The sequence below is a fragment of the Neolamprologus multifasciatus genome, chromosome 23 (genome assembly GCF_963576455.1).
Source record: "Neolamprologus multifasciatus chromosome 23, fNeoMul1.2, whole genome shotgun sequence".
NCBI classification, from domain to species: domain Eukaryota; kingdom Metazoa; phylum Chordata; class Actinopteri; order Cichliformes; family Cichlidae; genus Neolamprologus; species Neolamprologus multifasciatus.
The window spans coordinates 8,691,121-8,712,271 of NC_140460.1; the positions used below are offsets into that span (position 1 = coordinate 8,691,121).

The 21,151-nt window shown below is 37.9% G+C and overlaps 1 protein-coding gene across 6 annotated transcripts in view; it reads left to right on the top strand.

Annotated features, from left to right (window-relative positions):
• The first annotated feature begins 625 nt into the window (after positions 1-625).
• clocka (clock circadian regulator a) overlaps positions 626-21,151 on the top strand; it is a 34,635-nt gene continuing 14,109 nt past the window's right edge. For 2 of the 6 annotated variants that reach the window (XM_085150812.1, XM_085150811.1), the window contains exons 1-10: positions 626-759; positions 7,461-7,545; positions 19,004-19,231; positions 19,322-19,413; positions 19,694-19,753; positions 19,954-20,102; positions 20,451-20,542; positions 20,627-20,716; positions 20,809-20,929; positions 21,037-21,150. In XM_085150812.1, coding sequence (XP_085006938.1) covers positions 19,394-19,413; positions 19,694-19,753; positions 19,954-20,102; positions 20,451-20,542; positions 20,627-20,716; positions 20,809-20,929; positions 21,037-21,150 — 646 coding nt within the window. In that variant the 5' untranslated portion in view covers positions 626-759; positions 7,461-7,545; positions 19,004-19,231; positions 19,322-19,393. The other 4 variants (XM_085150809.1, XM_085150808.1, XM_085150807.1 and 1 more) reach the window with 4 other exon arrangements.

Sequence of the window (21,151 nt, forward strand, 5' to 3'; positions counted from 1 at the left end):
CCAAAGAAGTGTCGCTTACTCCTGGAATTTCTTTTCCAGTAAGTCTTAAAAGTTCAAGGTGGGAGGAATTTGGTGGACTGACAGGGAATAATTGCATAATGATCTTATTTCTTTAATCACATTCCTACATATAAGCTCACTCCCTTCCAGCTTAGTTTATTTTCATGTTTATTTAATTACTTACTTATTAGATGTCAAAAAAAATCCACTAAAACATTTTTTTCTTCTTAAAGGTTTAACAAATTCAGTATTTTACCTATTTTATGGCCAGTCTATTAAATATGCCATAATCAAGTGGACTTATCAAAGTTAAAGACGCATTAAAATACTATTGTCAACTCATTATTTACAAGTTATTTAAGTTTAAAGCTAGGAGAATGGCGACTGGAAAACGGAAAATATCTGACTTGTCCTCAAAGGCATTTTGAATACACAGTAATCAAAATACAGAGACGTTAATCAAAAATATTTAAAGCAAAAAAAAAAAAAAATTAATCTGTCGAGCTGGAGGATATAGTTACTTTCATTTTTGGGACTTCTCTATTAACTTTTTACGGGTAATGTAATGTAGGTAAATCTGGATTTGGATCAGGCCTCTCCAACCAGGTGTAATTTGTGTGTAAACAGTGGATCTGTAGGGAGGTAGGCTCTCTTGGCACCGTTTCCAGCTCCAGTGAGTCTGCCTGAGCGCTGCGCAGTCAACCGTCTGCAGCGCCACTGGCTGCAGGGATATCCCGATGAAAGAGGAGACTACTCGGGGTAAGTGTCAACTCGCAACCGTTTGGTTCCGCTCCGTATTTGTGTCGCTTTTATCCGCAGCTTCTGTGTATACTATCGACAGACGTAAATGTGTAAACGGAACAGTTTTGCTTCGGCTTCTTTGGTGACAGAGACTGGCCAAAGGCCCGGTGACCCACATTCTTATCTAATGCTGCACGTTAGCTAGCTAGCTTCAGCTGAAAGTGGGTTGACACACATACAGTACATGTAGTACCGACGAGTCAAACGCGCGCTACCTTCTATTATAAAGTCGCGAGTCAGCGACGTACGATACAGACAGGTATGTTGTTTTATCTTCTTCTTCTTCTTTTTAAATCGGGTGTACATATATTCCCAGTGTGTGTCACACGTCTCGGGAAGTGTGTTAAAGTATATAGCAGTTGGTTTGTTGCTGTAATTGGCGTTAGCGAAGCAAGCTAGGTGGCGTTAGCCTCCAGGCAATCAGTACCCGGTGTACCGGCCGGCATCACAGGCAGGAGGAGACGGACGGATACATGAGCTGTACCTGTGTTTGTCGCGTCAAGGTTCAAGCTCAGCTGATTTTTACAAACGCTACCACCGTGAATACCTCATCGGCACATATTTCTATATTTATGCGTCTTTTTAAAATTTTTTAATTCAGACTTATGTCTTTTATTCCCCCCTCTGTGTTAATCTTTGTGACTCTTGTCATTTCTCTCAGATTTCCAGCCCTATATCCGCCCCGGGTGCTCCTTATTCACCTGTTCTAAAATCGATCGCGTCTCATCTTCTGTCAGTCTGGTCCAGAAGTGTCTGGACACAGCTGGATCATAGCTTGTAGATGCTAATGAGAAACTGTATAGTCTCATACGGGTGTCAGCAAAGATTTACTCTCTGCGTTGCTGACAATGCTGCCTGCAAACTGAACACAGTGGAGAGCTGTGGCAGCCCTATAATATAAAAAATAAAGCAAGATTTGTTTTTCTGTAATTAGAAATTGATTTTACAGTAATTTATTCTGAGCAAAACACCAGTAATCACGCTGTATTTCTGAAATGGTCACTTCAAAGCTAAGGTTCTATCTCAGACTTTTTGTTTTTCTTCCTTTTTTGTTGTCCCAGAATAAAGAGTATTTCTCTTTTTGACACTAATTGGATACACAGAAGACTTTCACTAATCAAAGTTATTTGATTCTGTTTAGTTAAGTTCAGATTTAATAAAACATGGCAGATCTGTTTTTATACAGTACATAAACTGGTGACTAACATGCCAACCTGGCGTCTTTATACAAAAGGTATTGAAATGGTTTATACGCTTCACTTTGTGCACTCTGTTCATTTCGAGAACCACAACTGCAAATCAGTATTTATTATTTATCACTGTCATAGCTCTTTAATTGTTGGCAAATGGCATAGACTTTCACTTAAGCCTGGAAGCTGAAAAATACCTTTAATTACAATGCTGTCTGTTGTGATTAAGAACAACTAGAACCACTCTTATGGTTGTGGTTTTTTTTTTTTCCTTCTTCCATGCTTACCCTTTATTTTTTTGCCTGTGGTAATGGGCAGTAAATACGCAATAGTGAGGATTTGATTTCATTGTTAATCATTAAACTAATTAACCTATCAAGTTGGTATCTTCCTTTTTATCATCTTTCTATAGATATATACAAGTAACAGATTATCTATTTGGCATGATATTCATTGACTGATGAGTAACCGTGACTGTAGAGAAGTACTAACCTGAAGTAATTTGGGAGCAGTTTCCCCCTTCCTTTGTTTCTCTTACAACGGAAAATGTTCTAATAATGGTCGGAAAAAAGATGGATCAAAGGCATCTTAGTGTGTGCCTTTGATTACTTTAAATGTGTCTAAATGACTTGTTGTTTTTAGAATTTTTAAGTAAAAAAAAAAAAAAAGGGTCCAGTATTGGTCAAGCTGTATTAACTGATAAATCTTTGGCAGCTGTGTTTACAGACGGTACAGTCTCTGTGCTCCATTTTTACCCATAAATAGATGTTGAAGCTGTTAGCAGAGCATGGAAAAATACTTTGACACTTTTTTAGTTGCTGGCACTACATTGTGCTGCAGGTAAAAGGAGGAAGCAGAAATTTTCTCTTTCTCCACTTTCTCTCTGCTTTGGTAGATTATATTTTACTTGTGTTATCTTTTTCTACTTGGCGTCTTAATTTAAGCATCACGTTTTTTCTACTTTATTCTAAAACCTCAACTGCACATTTACATTTACAGGGAATAAGTGTTTTGTGCGGCAGATTTTCTTTAAACGGAGGAGGAGGGGGGACTGGCAACACCGTGAGCTATGACGGAGGTAGAGGAACACATACAGATTATATTATTACCTGCTATGCCTAATAATGTAATTACTGAACGCCTGTCATATCAAGTTTTCCTGATAGAGAGGAGCCTGTGTTGATTCAGTGCAATGTTCTCTGGCAGCTTTCAGCTATTCAGAGGACAGATAAAAGGTAATGGCACTACTCGGGCTTTATATCTATAGTTGATACTGTTAGTCAGCAGATTGGAGTGCTGTGCTGAATTTTGGAAGTTGCATTAGTCAGTTCACATTACAGAGTTTGTGTTTTGCTTGAGTAATCATTGATGCCATGGACTTGGTGCATTTGTTTTGAATGTGAACTGCACACTGTGTCAAGGATGACTACTATAGCATTGTGTCCTCAGGGTCATTTTCCTGTCAAAATCTGTGCTACAGCATCCATCTATAGAATTCAAGCACCAGATTTCCATTCAGAAGTTTTTCGTCCAACCCTGCCCAGATGAATCTCTTGCTTGTTGCTTTATTTTTTTTATCAATTACTACAAATAATTATCGTATGAGTTTTGGCTGTTGATGGGTTTTACATCTGAAGTTGTTACTGAAAACAGGAGTTGATAAGTCAGCATTTAACTTGACCTAAAAACTTGACAGGTATTTTCTCTTTTGATGTGAAATGCAATTTCACAATGACTCAGAGGTTTCAATTCTTTTGTAATGAGATAGATCGACTTATCATTACAGCCATTTATTATGCTGATTTCACTAGTAGGGAACCTTACTGCTGTTTTAATAATTTTTGTTGTGTCATTTGGATTGCATTGCCTGTTGAAGTTGTGTAAGATTTTGTTTCTGCTGAAATACAATATCCATCCATTAAGCTATCTATCCATTGAGCCATTTTTCTGCAGTTTATCTGCAGAGGTTTCTCTCTTCCCAGCCAACTCCTTCAGCTAATCTGGGGAAACACAAAGTGTTCCCAGGCCAGCCGAGAGATGTAATCTCTCCAACTTGTCCCGGGTCTACCCTTGGCCCTCCTTGCAGTACGACATGCCCGGAACACCTCACCCAGGCAGCAAAGTCAGATGCCCAAACCACCTAAACGGGTTTCTTTCTCTGTGAAGGAATAGCAGCTCTACACTGATTCCCTCTTGTAAGAACTCCTTACCCTATCTCCAAGCCACCTTTCAAAGAAGACTCATTTCTTCCACTTGTATCCGCAGTCTCATTCCTTTAGTGACTACCCAAAGCTTATAGGGACATAGATAGACCACTAAATCGATAGCTTCAGTTTTACGCTTAGCTCTCGCTTCACCACGACAAACTGGTGCAATGCCACAGTCAGTCTTTTAATCTCCGGCTTCCCTCACTTTGAATAAGGCTCCAGGATATTTGAATTTCTCCACTTGGGGCAATAACTTGTCCCTAATCCATAGTAGGTTCCTGTCGAGAATGTTTTGGCCCCTAAGGCCTGGCCACTAGATACTCTCTCTTGAGCTACCTCTCTTGGCTCCAAGGTTGGGCCCCAGTAACCACAGTAATTTCTTTTCACAGGGTACTCGGAATCGCTCTTCATTTGTCTCGCCACCCAGGGCCAATTTGCCTTAGGAGACCCAACCAGGGCTAAAGCCCTTGAAATTATAGCCCCTTCGATCACAGGGACACAGAAACCCCTTCCACTAACATAAGATGGTGATTTATCTCGGGGTGAAATAAAGTGGTATTTGTTTAAAAACAAACAAACATTTTAACTGCTAACATTTGATGTTTATACTTGGTAGTTTTAAAAAAGACTGGAGATCAGTGGAATAATAACAGTCCACTTTTAATAAGAAGGCCACATATCACTGGTTTTTGTAGTAAATAATAATGTATTATAATAAATATGATGTAAATATTCTCAAAATAATTTTCAGACATCAAGATGGTACACTGTTAAACAGTATATTTTTCTTTTGGAGTTTTATTGAAACCAACATATTAATTGCCAAATTAATGAATTATGTGTTGGCTCATAATTAGTTTTTCACACAGTGCAGTGGCAAGTGAAATATTAACAAGCTCGTGAAGATTTCTCTTTGCTGTCCCCAAGCCTTTAGAGGACAATGATCTCTGACAGCAGCATTAGTTGCAGAGAAATCCTTTCACCACACAGGATTGTTTGTGTCACACTGACCTTTCACTGAGAGCTGAGAGGATTTTTCCTCTTCATTCACAGACTTTGTCAGCAGTTGTTTCTTTGTGTGACCTAAACACTAGTTCCATTTCTTAGTAAACAATTTATCTCTTTGGCTCAGTATGCGCAGTGATATCGGAGTTATGGGAGCTGACGAGGTGCAGGCGGAGGCTTGTTTGATGTTGAACTTTTGAACTTGTAAAAATGTGTTGCTGAGATAACAACTGCATATCTGTGACAGATATAAGGACTGAACTATATACTTATGTTTTTATTATACTCATTGTTTGTGCTTTACCAGAATGGATAATTAGCGAGTAGTAAAAATACAGTGCAGTCTTGCTTATGTTTCACCTTCTTTTTGCTGCTAGTAATCTGTTGGTTTTATTATGATATTATTGTAAGTTAAACATCTTAAATTAAATTTAAATGCAGTAAAATCTTTAAATATACAATACAGAGCAAAGGTAACTTTTTTTGACAGCAAGTAATTCTTGTAAAAATTAAGAAGCTGATCTACATGGAGTTTAGATGCAATTGAAAACTGTCTTAGAATCATGCTACTATGATGAAGAAATATAATAGGTCAAGTCTACTGGGTTTTCCCTTAAAAGTGACGTTAGTATACCAGCAACTTCACTAATGATTTTGTATTTCTGAAAATGACTTGTTAATTTTTTAGTAAAAGACAAAAGTACAGAGAAATGTGACAAAAACAAAACAGATGATTTGTAAAAAGTTTTTTTTTTGTGTTGGAAAATGTGGAAGTTGATCAGTTGCGTCTTGTGCCAATGTTGCCTAAGCTGAACCCAAGTTTTTACATTGATGCTTCCAAGTCTGTACTTACACATATTTGTATGCTACTGTTTGTTTGAGGTTATGACTGTTTGCACTCTGTAGGCTGTAAAAGCATCATGATTCTATTTAATGATGAGAAGTCAGTTAAATATAGACGGTAACTAGAACATCCATTCATTATTGCTGAAACAATATTATTACCTGTGGAGTTTTTCCACGTGTAAAGTAAATTAACATTTGTAATTACCAGCATTAAGTTGGACGCCACGCAAGATATTAAACAACCTTTGGCTTCAGCTTCACATTTTCTAGAATATTCTGTTTTGCTCTGTTTCTTTCTGTTTAATTAATGCATTTAAGATTTTTAATAGTTTTTTTTTTTTTTACCAAGATATTGATTTAATTTCAGGCAAATGTGACAATTTTGTTTACGCCATTTTCTTTTTTTCTTAACTAATGAATTGGCAACTGAAAAATAAAAAATAGTTAGTGGATACTTTTCTGTGGACGAGTCCGCACAGTTATTCGCACAGGCATTCAGGCATAATATGTGACAATAATTATTGTAAATTATTGTAAAGTGTAAAATGAAACCTAAAACTTACAGGCAACCAGTGAAGGGAGGCTAAAACTGGAGTAATATGAGATCTTCTCTTGGTGCCTGTTAAGAGAGGTGCTGCAGCATTCTGCACAGTCTGGAGACAATTTAAGGCTGATTTGTTAAAACAAGTAAAAAGACCATTACAGTATTCTAAACGGGAGGAAATAAAAGCATAAGGGTCTAGGAAGCTCAGAAATCCTGAAGGAACAGTATAGTTGAATGTCATCAGCATAGAGATGATAGGAGATATTTTTATAGCGCTTAATAATTTAGCCTACGGGGAATATATAAAGTAGAAAGAGAATTGGACCCAGGACAGATCCCTGAGGTACCCCACACGGCAAAATTGTTGATTCTGACGTCACATGATTCATGCAAACAGTAAAAGATCTCTAAGACAAATATGACATAAACCATTTTAAAACAGTAATCCCAAACAAGTTCTTGAGTCTGTTTATCATGATACTGTGATCTACAGTATCAAAAGCAGAGTTGAGATCCAACAGAACCAGAACTGTGTACTCTCCAGAGAGTATCTATATCACCAGATACTCTAAGTAAGGCCGTTTCAGTGGAATACAATTTACGAGTGTGGTGCTGAAACACAAACGCACACTCCTTCAGCATCACTTCTTCTTACGATGGCACAAACTAACATTCAGGTTAACATATTTTTTTATTTATGTTATCTGTAAAGAGACCCCTTCAAAGCTGGTGAATGAAGTGTGTGTCATCTTATTTCTGCCGTTCTGTGGGAGGCTCGTGATGACCCAGATGCTCTGAGTCAGTGATGAGACTCTTTTCTCAAAGCCACCAATTTGTAATTTTAGCTTTTTTCTTTCTGTTCAACAGGTGAATTCGGACAAGTTTTAACTACAAGTTTTAACTATATTGAGATGGAGGAGTTGGCGAATTAAGCACCACTCAAAGACAAAAGGTAAGACTTTCTTGGAAATTAACCACTGAATTTAGCTCTGGGTTGCAGCAGTGGACTGTTTAGAGCTTGTGCATATTCGCCTGGGTTAATTAGGCTGTTTAAAGTCTAATTCATCAGAAGCTATTACAGAGCTATTATTCGTCCATGTTTCAATAGTGCTCTATTTTTGATTTGCAGTCTGTCATGAAAATGATGAATATGGAAATGAGAATGGTGCTGGCTGAGTCACCAGAGAATTTCAAATGAATTTGCCATGCGAAAATGCAAAGTAGTTCAGTTCTTTGACTACATTTTGCTATAACCTTGATTAACTTCAGACAAAAGCTCTATCACTACTGTTGTTATACACACGTTGTGTCTCGTTAAGCTCTCTAAAGGTATATTACAAGAGGCCTAGTCTGGATAAATGTAAATATAATCTATTGTATGTATTTATCTTTTCCTGCTTAATAGTTAAAACTAAACTGAATCTCTCTTTTTCATATTTTTAATCTGGATTCCTTGTGTTACTCTGTTAAATATTAATTAGATTAGGCTTAAAGTATAGGTTTAAGGTGGCCTTAACCCATAATAATTAGCTTTTGTTAAAGACAGCTATGTCCGTGGCTACAGACAAAGCCGATTAGATGCCATACTGTGGGGTAAATCAGACCCCAGATGGGTTGTTTAAATAAAAATATCAAAATCAGTAAAGAAGAACCGATGATATATATTTTTTTTTATTGCCAACATTCTTCTTTTATGTCATAACATTATGCACAATGTTTTTCAGCAGTTTGGTGTTAACTCAGAGTCCTTCTAGAAAAATCTAGAAGTCTAGGCATCTTGAAAATGCCTCCAGCCAGTTATTTGAAGCTCTTGTGTGAATCAGTAGGAGAGAGCCTGAGTATAATTTTAAAGGTCACTGTGACTTAAAAACTAAAAGTACAGAATCATCACTCAAATGAGATTTTTATATTAAAAAACAACAAAAAAATTGTTTTGGCCCAAATTAAGGTGCAAGTTATTCTTCTACAAGACGTGTCCATAGTTTTTGACAACATCATGGTTTTATTAACAACTTGATTCAGAGCTCAGTGTCTGTGGATCATCAGACTAGACTGTTATAGAATTGACTAGTATATTTTTATTTTTTTGGATTTTGTATTCACCATATCACCTTATGACTCTGGTTATGCCAACTGTGACTGATATAACTTCAAGTACAAATGGGCTAGTAGCCTCTTTCTTTTCTAACTCGCTGTTCTTTTTAGTGCTTGCTGTAATTGTTTCATAAGAATATACATTATACACATTGAAAAAGACTTAATGTGGTGCAGTACATGAGGGAAAAATGTTTTATTTGCACACATCATTGACATTATTTGACTTTGTCCAGTAACGGCAAGTAAAAAATAATGTTTTATAATTATTTATTCAGTGTGGAAAGGCGTTGGATTTGGGGGTCTTTATAACAAGTGTTATTATTAGGGCTGAAATTCATAGAAATTGTATATCTAACACTATATGTGCTATCACAAGCCATGGTCATGGGATTATTAACTATTATTGCAATTTCCTCTTTAGTTTGTGTGGAGCGAAATTCTTTTATTTTCAGACTTTAAGTCACAACTGATGCTGCAATTATATGGGGAGACTTAAAATACAACTGCACACAGCTTGTTAAAAATATGTATAATCGGTGCAATTCCCAGTTCACGTAATGGCGTTAATGGCATACAAGCATTTCCCTTTATTATGGAAGTTTTGCTCAAACAAAAGTGGACAGTAGATGTTTTATAGTTTAGAAGCTGAGGGGTTGTTTAGTTTGAATCAAAATGACAATTTCTTGTTGTTCAAACATTACGTTTTTATGCTAACACTGTTGAATGAAAAATGGTAAAACGTGTAAGATCTTCAGAGTGATTCTTTTCTACCTGTAGTCAAAAGATAATATGGTTTAAAACTAACACTGGATTTTTGTACATGCATTGCAGAAATGTCCTGTTACATTCAAAGGCTGAGCTAAAAGCAGATATGGCTATCTTTGGCTATCTCTGAAAAGTTCAGTCAATCAATCAATAAATGTAGTCCAGCGTAGTTAATGCCAAAGAACACTGTAGATAGACATGCCCGCTGCATCCGCTTTACTTTATTTCTAATGATTAAACAGTAGCTCTACTGACGTGTAAGGATGTTTGCAACATTGCATATCTACACAGGTCTTGTTAGACTTTTAGATCCCATGTCACTTGTTTGTGAGTTCTGCATGATGAATGATGTTTAATTTAAGCTTGTGTAGTGGCAGACAACGGAAGAGTGCACTCTTTATCTGAGATTAACTGCAGTCAATAAAGAGAGATTTTGGCCAGAGCAAAGTTGTTTGGGTGTGCCCTGATATATTAATCTGTGGAAGTCATCTGGAAAAGGACAAGCACATAATCTCAGACAGAGCAGTCAAGTAATATCATTACTTGTGCAGGTTTTCTACTTGTTCAGTTTTCCCTGAGGGCCAGTGCTTGTACGGTGGGAATGCAGTGTTGATTCTTATTTAAGTGGTTGTCTTCTTGTGGTCAAATGTTGGTCATATAGGGCTGCAAGTCCACGTTTAATTTTGATTGCTTTCCCCATGCTGCCAGTCGTCCTCCTGAACTCCAGTGACCCACTTGGCGTCAGGATTAGGCCCCTGGCTCAGGCCCTGCTCTTCTGGGAGAGGAGGGCAGCAGTAGTCAAGGGGCCCCTGCCAACCACTGCGGCTTGTGTCTCAAAGATTCCTGTCTATGGATTAAAAATGCAAAACAAAGACTCCTTTTGTGCCGCTGGGCCTGAGGATGTGTGTGCAGTGAGTGGAAACACAGCTGGCTGCCCTGTGTTTAGTTTGGTTGGTATAACTGTGCAGCAGACTGGTGCGCAATGTTGACAAGCTTGTGCTGTGGGTTTTATTGCTTACAGGCCAAATGAGTATGACATTATTAAAACCATCGAATCTTCCACTAGCCACAGGAAAGACTGCTCTGCCTGTAAACTGAGAGAATCGCATCATTAATTGCTGTGTGAATGCCACTAGGATGTGCAGACCTTGAAGCTGCCTCTCACAGGATGTGTGACTGAGTAATTTATTCACCAAAGTGTTGTTGTTGATTTGTGTGACCTGCTTGGCAGTGAGGCTGTTGCTGTTGCTGCTTGTTAAAACTGCATAATATTATCCTAGATATTTGCTATCACTTACAGCAGAATGAACACCCTCTCTTCCTTATGGCTTTCTAAACCCTGCATTGTGTCTGTTTTGTTGAAAATTGTGTGAGAATAAAGGGTGAAGCTTATAAGCACCACAGGTTTTTAAGTGGTTGACAGACTTTCAAGAAATCTTGTTAAAGCGTGGTCCCAAGTGTGGTCTGTGCTCCCACACTTGGGATCAATGAGAGTTCACCCATCCCCTGTTCTCAGGTATCGGGGTTTTGACAGATGATGGGGAAAACACAAAGGTTGCTATGAAACCAGAGTTCATCTACTCATGTGATATAAGACCTGCTGGACAGTGTTATCTGTAGTTTGGGTTCAAAGTTTCACAAAATGTCCCTTTTAAACTGTTTTGATAACGTTAACATTATTTAGGGCACTGGGTCATATTTTAGACTTGAGAAAAGCATCTAGAGAGCCATCAAATTAGGTTTCTAACAGGCTGGAAGAATGTTCAAATGAATTGGACTTAAAGTATGAGGATTGTTTGCAAGACTGTCTGGTTTGGTGCACAGACAACTTCCTGGTTGAGTTAAATATTTAGTTTTAAACTGACTGGTATGCAGAATCTTTTGAGATGAGATGAGATTTTTTGATAATGGGTTTTTTTCTGGTTTCTGTTTGTTTGTTGTCGAGTAGTGCCCAGACAATCACGCATGGTTGGGAGAGCAAAGAGGTAGCATTGCTGAAATGGAATCATTGTTACTTTTGACAGCAAACCCTGATTTAGTCTTTTGACTAAATTGATTTGATTTTAATTTTAGTCATAATTAAGGCATTCGTTTTTTTAGTCTAGTTTTAGTCAACTAAATATCGTAAGATTATAGCTGAGTTAAATATATAATGTGTAAGTTTTGATAATAAAAGTGATTGATAATCAATCTAATAAAACCAGGAAGTCTTGGCCCAAATATTTGGTGTTAAAAGCGTCATATTCACAGGATAAGTCACTGAAAATAACTGATGGGTTTTCAGATTGTCTTGTCTAGATTACTGATATATTTGTTTTTTATGAATGTAAAAGGCAAAAACTTTTCATTCGCATCTGTCAAGCTGCGCATCTGCAAGCAAGCATAACTGCTGACTTCTTGACTTCTTTGAATACTTTGAAGACAGAATACTGATGAATAACACCATAACAAAAGGTCTTGTTTTAATAACATTGTGAGGGAGAAAACATTTTCATCCTGACATTTTCATTTTAAATAACCATGACAGGCGGCGCTGTCTGGGGCTTTATTGTGCATCTGTATTAGTAGCTGCTGCTCCAGCCTGCATATGAACAAATGGTTCCTGCTCTCATTAGAGTGGAATATAATCATTATACAGTTATTTAATACTGTCCAGTGTAAACTAGGGAAATTCCCTGTGACTAATTTACCAGTTGTTTATTGCTATAGTCACATTAGGCATTCGGAAATTGCGGCATAACCAGAATTATTGCAAACAACCACAGAGACATGTCGCAGGCAATTTGTGCTCACCAGTGCAGACTGACTAAGATTGATTGCAACATTTTGGCAATGAATTGGATGAGAATTAATAATAAAACTTTCACAAGTCTGTCTGATAGTAATTGTAGTCATTCCATGTCAGACTGCAATTGTTGTGATTGAGACAGGTTGCCCTCCACCTAGCGACCTTTGCAGTAGTTTTGTGATTGAAAGCGGGTGCCGAGAGGTTGCTGCACACTCAGAATCTCTGTGTAGTTGGTGGAAAATATTCAAAGCGATCACCACTGATGATGTTTATTTTATTTATTTAATTTTCTTTCTTGTAGAAGGAGGTTGGTGGACTATTTTTTACTCTAGTTTGGTTGAGCCATAAATGAGAGAGAATTATAGAATTTTGGGCTAAAAGCCAACAAACAAACTAAACAAAATATCCAAACCCGAGGACAGTTTAATTTTTTAAATCAAACAACATCTGTACAAATCATCAGTGTATTTAAGGACCTTAAGTAACATTCTTCAGTTATAAAATTGTGTGCTTTCCTCACTGTTAACATCAACAGACCAGTGCAGAAAGTTAATACAACCACATTACATGCACATAGGAAGAGGCTGTCAGTGATGTAGGGACCAGTGACCGCAGAATGTTAGTGAAATTCAAAGACTTTCAGCGACAGCAGGAACAGTAACTTTTAATGACTAGAAGCAGCAAGTTAAAATTTTCTCTGCTCTGAGGGGAAGTGATTGATTTGTTATCTTTCGTGACATGACCACGAAAGGTAACAAAGGATACCACTGACTAACGCATAGGTAACCTTGTACATACATTACTGGGTTACCGACACAGCTGAAGGCATTAATGCCCACTTGTGACCTACGGTTAGCATTGTGTTTATTGCTCTATATGTGGACAGGGCTTTAGAATAATTTAACTCAGTATTTCTGGTCAGACAAATTGTAGTAATCTAGTGTTTTGTTAATTTTATTTTGTTAATTTCCGAGCTTACTGAGTCATATGTGAAAGCTGCTTTTGCTGTATTCTATCTTCTATCCATTTTTGGATCTTTGGCTCTTTTTCTCTGCTTTCCACGACCCACTTAACTGAGAAGTAAAAGTGCTCTGCCTCACAAGTAGAATCTGCTTTATTATAGGTTAGGGACAAAAAGTACTGTTTGAATTGGTGCGTAGCCATGTTCACTGCATGAAGACAACAGTCTAGTAATGTTTACAGAACACATGTGTTACTGCACTGCTGCACAGGTGGAACCTGCAGAGTGTTTCACATCCACAGACTCCAGTTCATGACAAAAGGAGTCGCTCGTGGTAGTCTAATAATTCTTAGTGTATGATGGAGAGAGTATCAGCTGCGGAGGAATTCGGCTGAGCTATTTTTACACTGCACGGTGAGGCCGGTTGCTATGGTGTTGCCCATTGGCACAGTTGCTGTGTTGGCATCTCAGCGCCGGGGTGTGGCGGAGTGCGTGACGAGCGGCGCCATAGATCCACTTCAGAGTGACTCATATCCTCAGAGCTCTGGTGCCCTACATCTGAATGCACACACCCACATACAGGCATTCAACAATGTTGTGTGAGCCACATAAAAATTATGATAAATGACTGTCGTCAGTCAGTGCTTTTTGAGATGTTTCGGTGTGAAAAATGCATATGTGAGTGAGGCTGTTTGGTTGACGTTGTTAAAGCCCGATGAAAAATGCAGCACATCTTCATTGCTTTCTTCCTTGACGTTGGTGCCCGCTGAGGCTTAGGAAACACCAGGAAGCCTTTTCAAATCGTGATTAAATGAGGAAACGTGAGATGCAGGCAGTTTGACTCCCTCTTCACACCTTTTGTGAAGTATGCATGCTGTGGAATACTAAGGATTTGTGTTGACAGAGTGTAGTGTTATTAGTGAGAAGGGGAAGGTGTTGCTTGTGGAGCTGTGATTAAGTTAGATCGGAGGAGGAGGAAAGTAGGTCACTGGGCCAGCAGGTCAGTGAAGCACAGATGACATCACAGTTATACAACGCCTGTTCTCCCAGTTACACAACGTTCGCTCTGTGCTGAAAGCTACTGCTTCAACTACAATGTTTTCTTTCTGTCTTTCATTGTGCTCTAATATAGCCAATTTATTTATGAAATTGTCTTACATCCGATGGCCTCTGTTGCCTTTTCTTTTTTTCTTTTTTCCTTCCCTCCCCCAGTCTTAATTTGCAATCCAGTTTAGCTTGTCTGCTTTTAAGATAATGTACAGCCAAAAAGGAAAAGCTCTTTGTGTCTGTTGGTACTAAATCTTTAGATAACGCTCTTTATTACAACTCACCGCTCCCTTTTACAGTGCTGTGGCAATGTGTAGTTGGCCACTTGTGTTGACAAAGGATTAATCTCAGATAAGACATCCACTCTCTAATGTATTTGTGTGAAAAGCGTCACATGTAGGGTAAAATAACACTGCATAGCTGAAAGTCAGTGGCCCATGACAGAACCTACTCCTCCCTCTTACCTTCATTTTTTCCACTGTCCCAAGATGAAGGTGTAAACACTTCCAGTGCCAACTTCCTTCCTTATTTTGATTGACTTGACAGCAAGTTTATTCCAACCAATAGAAATCCTTTTTTTAAACCAGTATTGTCATTGCTGACTGAAGTTTCCATTACACACGTACTATACCTGCGAGTGTTGCTCGCTAGTTCATATCTCAGTTATTTATGTACTTTAACCAGTTTTAAGTAGACAGTGTTTGCATCTGTTTAAAAATGTTTCAGGCTTCTGAAGTTCTGGCATCACCATATATGATGGTAAAAATAGTTTTTATGTCATTATTGTAGTCCCCCCCCCTTTTTTTTTTGACAAAAACCAAAAATCCTGTACATATAAATAAATAAGATCCATCCGCTTCTCCTTTTCAGTGTTGCGGGGTGTGCTGGAGCCTATCTCAGCTGTCATAGGGCGAGAGGCGGGGTACACCCTGGACAGGTTGCCAGTCTGTCGCAGGGCTAACACACAGAGACAGACAACCATTCGCACTGACATTCACTCCCGCATTCACGCCTATAGGCAATTTAGACTAATCAATTAACCTATCCCCACAAACTGCATGTCTTTGTACTGTGGGAGGAAGCCGGAGTACCCGGAGGGAACCCACGCAAACACGGGGAGAACATTCAAACTCCACACAAAAAGGCCCCGGCCTGATGGTGGAATTGATCTCAGGACCTTCTTGCTGTGCGGCAACAGTGCTAATCACCGTGCTGCTAAATAAGATAAAAACTTTAAATGAATGGAAAGAACAAATTACTGAATGAAAATGTGCACATTGAAGCTCTAGCTCATGATACTCTTTTTACAATGCATTTTCTGAATTGCAACACTTTGATGACTAGATTTCAATGGAATATGAAAAGTAAATAAGACAGAAATATTTTAAATCACATTAAAAATAACTATATTTTAATTATGTGAGGTGGCTGATGAATACGTTTGAAACGTACCATAAATATGCATATTGGATCCAGAGTTATGTTTTTTACCTAATTATTATTATTTTATTTTTTTTAGTTTTAATTTTCAATACACTTTAGTTGTAGTTGATTTCAAGGGTGGGTTAATTGCTTGATTCAGGTTAAATATGCAATGCTACCTCTGTGGTGACTCAGCTTTATTTTTATTGGTTTTTTATTTCCAGTTCATTTCCAGTAGTTTTTATTTTTTTATTTCAATTAACTGAAGAGCTTTGTTTACTCTAATAATACACCTACACTCAATGGGTGAGTGTAGGTGTAATTCTTCTTTTTGGCTTTACCAAATGTTGCACAGAATAACAATTTAAACTCTTTAAATTATGTCTACCAAGATTCATGGGGAAAAACACTGAAGGGATTTTCTCACCAACACAAATAGGCCGTTATGTTGAGAAAGCCTCCCACATAGGTTGTGACGGTAACTGGTTCATGAAGTAAATGGGTCAAATATTTAGGCTAGAGACCCAGCGGGCTTTCTCATTTTAATTCGAAATCTAGTGTACCTGGGCAAAGAGAATAGATAGTAGAGATGGGTGGTAGAAAGAATATTTCAGTTATTAATGGTTGCATTTGTGGCTTATTTAAATCAAGACAGATTCTGGTATATCTGACACAGCAGCACACAAGCAGGCAAATATTTGGTAGTAAGTACCCTAATTTATTTTTACTTTTATTATTTTTATTGCTTTTAAAATTACTTCTGTCACCATTTCCATTTTTTTTTGGGATGTTGCACTCGAACCAAACCCTTCTAGCCAAGATTTTTACAATGGCCTAAAAAAGTATGTTTGTAGTTAAACCATAATGTGTTTGATTACAGTTATGACTATGACGATAAGTAATTAATTCAAAAATTGTAATCCACTGTTCTTTTCTTTTTCTTCTTTTGTGCAACTGCACATCTATTAATATTATTTTTATTTTACTTGTTTGTTTTTGTTTTTTGAGTTTGTTAGTATTTAGAGTACACTTTCGCCACACTTACTTTAGATTGCTTGGGGGATTTGCAGTTAGCAATGGAGCATATAATCCAGTGTAATTTTATGTAATTGATAACAGCCTCACTGTTTACTGTTCACTCTCTGTGACAGAGCTGTTTGAGGTTACAGCTATTGCAAACCCAACACATTCTGCTGCTGCTTCATTGGCAAAACACACAAAGAATTGCCAAAGAAACTACGCAACGACTATTTGATGTAGTACGAAACTCCACTTGGTTTTATTAAAGTAAAGGGATGTATTACCACATTATACTACACAAAAAGAACAGTCTCATTGATGCTGACCCACTGAAAACACAAAAAAATAAATTGATGAGAACATCAGCACTCACAATTGTTTACTATATGTAATGGTTTTAATATTACATGGCAGCAGAAAGAAACTTACTCATTTCAGCCTTTGGCTTTCCTCGGTATCTCTGTTGCACATGTAGGATGTGACCCCTATTAAAGACCCACCTTAATATAAGCTGTGGTGGATGCAGGTGATTATAGTCATACATTCAACAGCAAAATTCACTGTGCTGATGTGAGTGCTGATATTGTGCTGCCACGTTAAGAGTGAGTAACAATTGCAGGTCGACAGTTCTATTCTTGAATTCAGGTAAAGCAGTTTTGCATGATTCACAGTTCAAACTTAACCTTATCTTATACTGGACCTTGGTGATGCCCATTAGTTCATCTGGTTCTGAAATAAGCTGTTTTAGCTCCCTTCCCATTTGAAACTGAGCTTTATCCTCTGTCACTGACATCATACAGAGCCAATAGTAATACAGTAGTATTAAAATAAACTGTAACCAATAACTCTTAACCTATATGCAGTGTTGGGAAGGTTACTTTTAAAATGTATTCCATTACAGAATACAGAATACATGCCCCAAAATGTATTCTGTAACGTATTCCGTTACATTACTCAATGAGAGTAACGTATTCTGAATACTTTGGATTACTTAACATATTACCATGCTGTTTACAACTACATGAATGTACTATTGCTGTGATTTATTACTGTTACTGAAGGTCCGCGGCGCCGAACCGTAGTAAAGAGACCTCTGGCTAATACGGTGGGTTAGTGTCGGGCTCGTAGCTGAAAACTAGCTTTACTTTGTTGTCTGGGTCAACTTTGCTTGCGAGAGACAGAGAGAGACGTTGAAAGGCTGCTCCAACGGAACTTATTGTTTTTGGAGGAAAACACGAACACGGTGTACAGTTGAGTCTTAATAGCTTACTTACAACTGGGCTCGTCAGGCACTCTTCTTGGCTGCAGTGGTTATTATTATATTTACAAGCTTCCAGCTCCCGTTTTTGCTTGATGACAACTCATACTTTTCCTTTTTCTCCCTCCCTCGCTCACAGACACATAACGGGTCCATTCTCCCTGCAGCACAGACTACACTGCCTATGATGCTACATTCTTTAGAGCTATACCGGTAGCATTCTGCCTATTAGCTTAGCACAACAACAACAAGGCGCTCTCTCACCCAGGAAACACGCAGAGAGAGAGCGGCACCCTGTAACCATGGCAACCGTAACGCTGCCACCTGGAACAACAGATCATAGCTGTCAAACAAAACCCAAACAGTCCTGACCCGCCACAATATGAGACAGGAAAATACCGCCATGTAATCCATTTATTTCAACAAAGTAACTGTATTCTAAATACCACCTTTTTAAGCGGTAACTGTAACGGAATACAGTTACTCATATTTTGTATTTTAAATACGTAACGGCGGTACATGTATTCCGTTACTCCCCAACACTGCCTATATGTCACTTCCACACCTAGTGTTAAGAGTCAACTCTTAGAACCAGTGTTCTCACGCAAACACACAGTGCTATTAGCTGCCTAACTGCTAGCTCTTTATTGAGTGGAGAGGAGGCAAGGAGGTTAAGAGGTGGCTGCCCAGTCTGTACACAGCAGTTTCTTCAAACCAGCCAATCAGCAGTCTCGACTGGTCTCAGCAGCAAACACACTCACCCACCTGCCTTGCAGAGAGGAGAGAGAGCTCCACACAGCTGCATATCTAAACAAACATGGGACATGATTGTTGATCATATTAGCATCCACCATTGTTATAATGTATTTATATTTATGAAAAAATAAGGAGTAATTTCAACCCTCAGGCATAAATGTAGGCAGAATTCTTATAAATGCTTGGTTTTTTATTTTTACTTTTTAAAAAAAAAAAAAAAAAACATCAATCTCATATATCATGGTTCTCTAATCTTTCAGTAACGGCCTCGGTTGTTGTGTCTTTTTGTCTCATAGACTCAGATGTTGCTGCCATGTGCCAGACTTACACCCTAAGCAGACGAAAGACACAGCACCCCGAGGAACTTTTAGCTATTTTCTGCAGCCTGGTAAGAGAGACTTTGAGAGAATATCCTCCAAGACTCATAAAAGCACACCCCTATCACAGAGTGTCCACCTGTACTCTACCTTCACCCAGCAGCACCTTCCTCATCCTCTCACAGAACTGGCTGTACTGTCAGTAAGGTGAAATGTCTTTACCATCTGATTTGCTTGTGTCTGAAGTTTTTTGATTCTTTGACACTCTGCCATTTTATGGGTGTTTTTTCTTCAAAGGTTTATTCACAAATGTCTACCTCACGATTAAAAGACCCCTCACCGACACTGCGACCCTGAACAGGATACAAAATGACCTCGAGCATTGACCAGTGAGTCAAACATTTGGCTAGTTTTTTTTATTGTTGATTTAAAAAAAAAAATAGTGGGACATGAAGAAAATCAAAAACACATTCAGCCCACAGTTCTCATGCATCTAATTAACAGTGATTTCTTTTTTTCCTTTTTTTGAAGATTAAGATCAAAGTAATTTAGGGATTTACAGTGCCTGAGTTTGATGTCTTCATGTTTTCTAGGAGAGATTTTCTTATCAAAGAGCTCACTGTAAATGTTAAAGGATCTGATATAACTGTTGGTTTGTCCATTCTGCAGGGATGATAGTAGTATTTTTGATGGGTTAATGGAAGAAGATGAAAAGGACAAAGCAAAACGGTAAGATCTCGGGTTTGTTTTCACATCAAATGCATTCAGCAAAGTTACATCCTTCATAAAATTGCTATTGTAGTTGTTACAAGACTTGATTTTAGACATCGTTTTGAATTATTACAGCTAACGTGAACAAGATTTTGATAAGTGTTCCTAGTTAAGATGTCATCTAACTTTTACTAATATTTGTTCTTCTAAATAACCAGCGTGTCCCGTAACAAGTCTGAGAAGAAGCGCAGAGACCAGTTCAATGTCCTCATCAAGGAGTTGGGTACAATGCTGCCGGGCAACACCCGGAAGATGGACAAGTCCACTATTTTGCAGAAAAGTATCGACTTTCTGCACAAACACAAAGGTGAGAAACTCTAATAACCACTAGAATTAAATATAATGGTAATGGGTTTATCCCTCAGTTCATCCTTAGTTTAAAATGAAATGTTTTAGCTCTTTCTCTTCAAGCCAACTTTCTTCTGTTTGACTGCCTCTTGCAAACAAATTCTGTGTGGACTCATATTAGGGTCACCATACACAGCCAAAAGTAGAACAAAAATGAGCTGAAACTGATTGCTTTGGGCATTCTGAAACATTTGGCTTACTGGGATTACATATACTGACCACTTTAATGGTCCATAAGGTAAAGCATAATGGGTGCCTTTTCAAAATTCACAGTTATAAGTTACACGCGTTATGTCTACTTTATCAGAAATCGCAGCTCAGTCAGAGTCAACTGAGATCAGACAAGACTGGAAACCTCCTTTTCTTAGTAATGAAGAGTTCACTCAGCTGATGTTGGAGGTAAGGCAGTTTCTTGCACTTATTATCCTTTTGTTTCTATGCAAAAATATAGATGAAATATTATCTAACCTTTGTTTCTATTAGGCGTTAGATGGATTTTTCCTTGCAATTATGGCTGATGGGAATATAATCTATGTCTCTGAGAGTGTGACTTCCCTACTAGAACATTTACCAGTGAGTATAAGTTTTAAATAATAGATAAAGTCAGTAGTTCACTGATGAAACATTTGGTAATAAACATATTCATTGGTTTTGTTTTCCCCCAGTCTGATCTTGTTGATCAGAACTTGTTAAATTTCTTGCCTGTGGGGGAGCATTCAGAGGTGTACAAGGCTCTGTCCTCTCATGTCATGGAAGGAGAAACATTGACACCTGAGTATCTTAAAAGTAGGTTGGATATGTTATCTGTCTTCAGCTGCTGTTTTTGTTCTTCAATTCTTATGGTTAAGCTATTATTGTTATTATTATTATTATTATTATTATTATTGTTATAGCAAAAAATCAGCTAGAGTTCTGTTGCCACATGCTCCGAGGGACAATCGACCCCAAAGAGCCCCCCGTGTATGAATATGTAAAGTTTATTGGAAACTTCAAGTCCCTGAATAATGG